At 43.8% G+C, this 6,550-nt stretch overlaps 1 protein-coding gene across 1 annotated transcript in view; it reads left to right on the top strand.

Moving 5' to 3' along the window:
* Positions 1-1,323, top strand: part of JADE3 (jade family PHD finger 3) — a 31,363-nt gene extending 30,040 nt beyond the window's left edge. The window contains exon 10 of the mRNA XM_010001181.1: positions 431-1,323. Coding sequence (XP_009999483.1) covers positions 431-1,323 — 893 coding nt within the window. The remainder of the gene's footprint in view (positions 1-430) is intronic.
* The last annotated feature ends 5,227 nt before the right edge of the window (positions 1,324-6,550 follow it).

Below are 6,550 nucleotides of genomic sequence, written 5' to 3'. Positions count from 1 at the left end.
GGAATTTTGTAATGTGGAGCAGAGGGTTGAACTAAGTCCAAATTGAAACTCAGTTTGAAGCATTGTTTTTTCTCCATCCAGAACTGAATATGAACCTTTTTTATAGCTTTGTTGGAACTACTTCAGTCATGTCTCAAAACTGGTTGAGTTCACTGGCTTAAAGCCCTGTAAAAAGGGCACATTGTTGTTTTTGATGGAAATGCTAAAATGCTTACCTAAATTCTGAAACGGCAGATAATTTGTAACAGTTTTCATTATCTCAGCTTCTCTTTAATGTCCCAAAATAATTTCACACTAATTGTTTGCAAATGCCTCTTACTGTTGAATGACCTTCTAACAGACTATAAAACTTGTTACAGATAACAAAACGATTACCTGCTTTTAAAAAAGCCTTTTTTTTCTTCTGCTTCCTTTTCTCTTTCTCCTGTAGGCCATACCCTGACAAGTGCACTAGAGAACACACTGTTCTACCCGCCTCCCAGGATCACGCTGAAGTTGAAAATGCCCAAATCAGCACTAGGAGATTGCAAAAATAATTCGCTGAAGCCTGGCAACAGACCGCTGTCTCCTGACAACAACAGCACTGTTTACAGCAAGCGGAGCATGCCGATGTCCAAGGAGTCATTTGAAATGAAAGCAAAATCTTACTCCAGGTATCAGCACGACAACAGAAGTAACGGATTGCTGGCAGGGATTGGGAAGCCTCGAGGTGAGGTGAAGGACTCTGGCCCCACACAGATGCCCGAGTTTTACCGGGGCCAGCCATCTGGGAAGCCCTTAGCACTCCAGGCTGCTTTGCACGGACAGTCTTCCATTGGGAATGGGCGGGTGCAGCAGGAGAACTCGAGGCTGGCAGCCAAGTCCAATGGTCTGATGGGCAGGGCTGGAGATGTGAGCCAGAGAGACAGCTCCAGCCAGACACCCTATGAACAAGAGTCCGTGCTCACAGCTCACTTAGCCAGTCAGAGTGGCTTCAGAAAGTCCACCATAGAACACTTTAGCCGGTCCTTCAAAGAGGCTACCAACAGTCTGGTGAGGACCACGGAAGATCTTCGGTGCTGTGAAAAACCAACAAGGAGACTTGCAACAAAAGATCGCTTGTGGAGCAAGCAGACACTTGAAGGTGCTCCATATCAGGACAACGATGGGTACTGTCCTGACTTAGAGCTCAGTGACTCTGAAGCAGAAAGTGATGAAAACAAAGAGCAAGTGAGATTAAGACGGAGTAGCTCAGAGAGAGAAAGCCCAAGTAAGGACTTTGGAAGAGATTGTCACAGTAGGAACAAAAAGAATATGATTTCTCACGGTTCGGTACAAAGGTGATTAGAAGCCCCCACGGGGTAGCTCAGCCTTTATGTACTCCAGCATACCAGTGCAAAGCTCAGCATCAAAAGGTTCCAGAACACAGTCCAGGACCTACGTTAGGAAGAGGTTGCAGTAGGGGATGGGGGGAGGCGAGAGAACTCAGAGTAGTTTTGTTCAACTGTGAATTGGCTGGCAGTCTTGGCGAGGTTAACTGCGTCGTTGCAAAGTCATGTGGAAATGGATGTCTTTTATTTAGAGGGTAACATCTGGGAGAGCCTGAGGCGGTTAATCTTTGTGTAAATTCAGGAGACTGCTTCCCCCTTGCCCAGTTTGTGTGCAAGGCAACGTGTTCATGTCATGTCAGTCTTGGGATGGTGAACAGGTATAGAAGCTCTTGCATTGCTCTGACGTGGTGCAAGAGACTGCAAACAAAGACACTGTAACTGCGTTCTTATGGCACCTGCAATGTGGCTTTGATCCAGCAACGCACTTGCGGATGTGTGAGGAAATTAAGCACGTGAAAAGTCCTGCTGTGGTTTCCTCCCCTGGGAATGTTTGTGCTCAGATCTCCGAGCACATGCCGGTGTGCTCTGCTGGACCAGGCCGAAAGTGACTACTAAGTGATGATCCTCTTCTGCAGGAGGCTTTGAACTGCAGTGGTGTTTGCAGGCTCCTTGCGGAGGGTGGGAGCAGGTGTTGCTGGCGCTGCCAAAATCGCTGACCTCTAGACATGCCCCCCGTTCCCTGCTTTTGCTGAAGGTTGTGTTTCTCTTCACAATAATTTGCTTATTTTGTAAATATACAACTTCTAGTACTTCAGTTTTTTTTTTTAATCTCTGTACATAGTTGCTTGTTGTGGGATGCACTTGTAAATATTTTACCCAGCTAACAAGTACAGATGGCTAATTTTGTGGATAGTGTTTACAAAAGTAGATGTACTACTTCAAAGAAAAATGCTATTTGACACTTAAATTTAGGCAATCACCAGTGATGCCAGTTTCCTCTTGGAACTGAGATTTCATGTCCAGAGATGTTTGTACCTGGTATTTTTTAAAATAAGGTGAATTCCATCTGAACTTTTTATGCAGGCACAAATTTTCAACCCTGGTTGCCTGAATATGGGTATAGAAGCCTTACTTCTGGCATCTAGGTCTGTAAAATTTTAGCCAGTCATCATTCGGAATATGGTGGTGTTTTGTTTGGGTTTTTTTAATTGCTGAAAAACTAATTATTTTATTTAGCTGCTTTTCAATCTCTGGATCAGTTGCTGTTTCCCAAACTAAAACTTTTTTTAAAATGTCTTTTAAAATTAGCGGTTGTTAAGTAGTGATTAAATTTCAGCCACTCCTGAGAATGTGAGAAGGGAGGGGGAATTATTTTCTCTTTGTTTCAGTGATGGAATTTTTGTTCAAGTGCAAAGGAACTTCCTGTTTTCCAGATGGTGTTGTGTTGATCAACAAAGTAACTGCACTGTTGCTGTACATTTCATAAATACGTAACACCCACTATCCCCATATTGCATGGGCTGTAGTTTGGATAGGGCACATCATACGGCTCTTTTCTGTTGAGGGTTCCTTTTATCTAGAAACAAAAGGTGTTCCTCACCCAGTGTGAAGACTATTCTATTTTTCTTCATAATCTTAATTTATTGCATTTAGCTTGGGAAATGGCAATAATGATTTTAGATGTGTTTTAGACTTTGAAATCTCCATAGTTACAATGGGACTAGCAGGTCAAGGGCTGGAGGATTTTACAGTAATGAAATAAAAAGTATACTTGGCAATTCTTCTCTGTTGGCTTCATGCATCTTTTTGTTTTTTTACTTCTTGATTTTCTGTATATTTGTGTAATTGATCTTTCTAGAGCTGTATCTCCAAAATTATTTCCTTTGTTGTAAATATGCAGTAGCATTTTAGGTTTCCACATATTTTATTTTAATGGGAAATGCTTTGTGTTCTAAGCCATGGGTCATTCAGAATAAGTAAACAAATGTCTGTACATTTGTATTCCAGTTCTGATTCTTTTAGTTCTCCTTCGATATTTATTAGTAATCCTCTCTTGCTGGTCATGAAATTTTATGAAGCTTGTACTAGGAACAGTTACCTGGGAGGTCAGCAAAGTTTTCATGTTATTTTGTGTCCGAAAGCCTATGACAGAAGGGAGGGAAAATGGTGCTTCAGCAAAACTCAGCGTTTCTGCTCTTCTGGGGTTATTAATTCAGTTGTTTGCAGTTTGGGCGATGGTTTTGCTAATTTTTACATTCTTTTAATAGATACATGAAGGAGCCCTTGGTTACGTAGTTCTCAAGTATTGTCCCCAAAGTGCATTTGCTAGTTTTTATTGTGTGTTCGGTGGCTAACTGTTTGAAGTATTACCTCTTAACCTTATTTGTCAAATTTGTTTTGTGTTTTTGCATTTTGTTTTATATATATAAATATATATATATACAATTTTCCAAGATGGACTCGGTCTTTTTCAGATGTCCCCTTTTTACAAGTACTTTTTCATTAAATTATGAAACTGCTAACAGTATTTTCATTTGTTGTGATTTATTCAGGGCTTTACCCTCCGTGTCTGGCAGGTGGTTAAACTCATCAGTCTTAACAGCATACAGTGTCCATCAGGAGTAAAATATTTCTGCAGAGCTGTAATACTTTAACAAGTTGTAGTGCCAAGGAAAACCTTTTGCCCTTCAACATCGCAAGAAAGTCACTGAACACCAGTTTGCTGTGTATAGCGAATAGTCCTGGCTTTTGTTTCTGCCTAGCTGAGCAAATGTAACAGACCATTTGCTGCCCCGGCCTCACTTCTTCAGACATTCGTTTATGCCTTAGTATGACTGTTTTTCCCTGATTGGACAAATTAAGTTACAGAGGAAGAGCCTTCTGGCTTACCTTTCTTAATGTACACTCACTCACGTGCACAAAGGAATACTTATCGGTCAGCTGATGCTCTTTGTGTGCAAAGGAGAAATCAGTGCACCCAAGTGCCCAGGTTGATGTTTTATGTCAGTTTCACATGACCTGTTGCTGTAGTTCAGCCTGCTCGCCCAGTGCTGTGAGGCACCTTGCTGCCAGAGAGGAGCTGTGCCAGAGAAGGGGAGAAGCCAAAAGAGGAGAGGAAGTCTGAGAGAAAGGAGCAGGCTTGATAGCATCCCTCTTGCTCTGATCCAATAGTATTCCTCCTGCTCTGACCATATCAGCAGCTGGCAGCATTCAGAAGGGAACTGGGGGTTTCCAGTCTGCATGTTGGTGGCAGCAGTGACTCTCCTGGGTCAGGCAGCAGCAGAACCAGGAGCTGAGTGACCAGTGCCTGCTGTATGAGGAGGAGTGGCCGGGCAGGTTGGCCCCAGGCAGGCCAGGAGCAGAGATGAAGGTGGGTTGGGTGAAGTGACAAGTCCCTCGTCTGAAAAGAAAGCAGCAGGAAAAAAAAAAAGGAATAGGGCAGTAAAGGTACAAGCAGCAGAAAAAAACCCCAGCACTAGGAAGAAGCAGTAAATGATGTATTTTCAGCTCTTTTGGAGGAGCAGGATTTCTCACCACAGATTCCAGCAACAGACTTCCTTTTTGTGACTTTCTGACTGGTGGCATCCCATTCCTTTTGAAAGTACAAGTCTGCTTGTGGCTGGGATGTGGGAGAGACAGGGCCAAGGAAGGAAACTGGCATCCCCGTTATTTTGGAAACAGCTGCTATTTGTTTGTAGAGTCTTCACAAATATGTATGCGTGGTTATTTGTTGGTGGTAACTGGGCTAAGTTCTCACAAGCATTAACAAGAGTCTGCACAGTGATTCCCAGCACCATCATTTCTGCATTTATGTCTGTCCAAAGGGAAGTGTTTCTCAGCTGTGACTTGCGTCTGTAATTTGTAGTACATTTTTGGATTGTTTTTTTTTCCACCACGAATCCCAGGCCATAGAAGGAGGAATTCCAAGTGTGTAACTATTAAAACAAGCCTGCAATGTTTGCTTGATTTTGATGTGGTACCTCAGTGATGACTAGGCCTAGGCTCACAGCCTGTACTGCAGGCACGTGGTGTGTGTCTGATATCTGGGAGGGACTGAACATTACCCAGTGTTCAAAGTCTTCCTCTGTGTGCCAGGAAGATAATCCTGTGAAACCAGTCATTTTGATCGTTGTAGTTGAGAAGGTTTAGCACTGCAGGGAATTGACACATCTGTTGGGAAAACAAGCTTTTGATGTGAATTAATGAGCAGGATGAAGCTTCTTGCACAACCTGGGAGCTGGGCATGCAAGGGAAAAATACTGGAGAAGGGCAGAGATGGAAAACAATGGAGTGCTCAATGCTGCTGCTTTAGGAAGAAGTGAAAACTTGGAGGCTTCCGGGTTCCAGTTTCATGAGAGATGCCTGTCTGCTCCTGCTTCTGAATCTTCCTTTATGCCAGCTTCATGGCTGAACAGACTTTTTCCTCTCCTAGGTACTATTCTGTAATATTCCCCTCTTGCAGAGACCATTTGGGAGTAACAGCTCCACTCCTAACCAGGTCAGCGCATCTGACAACCACTGGAGTCTTCTGGAGCAATAGACAGAAGTGGATTAAAGTGACAGTAAGCACAGCTTTCTGAAACAAAATGTTACACAGCAGTTGGGGAAGGTTGTTGGAAAATAGCAGATGTGCCTGCCTGTCTCTGTTCATCAAGTTAACCCCTCTGCATATAGCTTAGGTAAGTTTGCCTGGCTGTGTTGTTTTGTAAGGAGAAGCAGCCTTGGATATTTGCCCATTAGTTTCCCTGCCTCCCTGAGTACAGCTTCCAGATTGTTTCTCCAGCCAGCTTCTTTTGGCTGGGACACCCGCCTGGCTCCACCTTGCCCTGCCCTTTCTCTGGGACTCTTGTTTCAGGCTGGGCAGACCCTGCCTGCCTCCCCATTGCTTTCTCAGCAGCCCTGAGGCTGGGTATCTGCCTTGCCTAAGCTGCCTTATCTGAGACATTGTTTTAAATCTCCAGCTAGGCTCTGTAATGACACCTTTATGGTTTCTTAATCCTCCTCAAGAGATTTTTTTCCATTTTCTGTTTGTTTTTTCCCCAGGTGCTGCCCCACCTGCCCTCACCCCTGGGAAGAGCACTGGGCAAGGCAGGGACACAAGGCCTATTTTGACAGAGTGCTGTAACAGCTCTGGAACTGTCCTGCTAGCCAGATTGGTGGGCCAGTGTCCCGAGGAAGGATTTCAAACCCCACGTAGCAGCAATATATAAAGGAAGATGCTTTCAAGAAATCTCCAGATC

Source organism: Chaetura pelagica, unplaced genomic scaffold (assembly GCF_000747805.2).
Source record: "Chaetura pelagica isolate M959 unplaced genomic scaffold, ChaPel_1.0 scaffold266, whole genome shotgun sequence".
Taxonomy (NCBI): domain Eukaryota; kingdom Metazoa; phylum Chordata; class Aves; order Apodiformes; family Apodidae; genus Chaetura; species Chaetura pelagica.
This window is presented reverse-complemented; position numbering and strand designations above follow the sequence as displayed.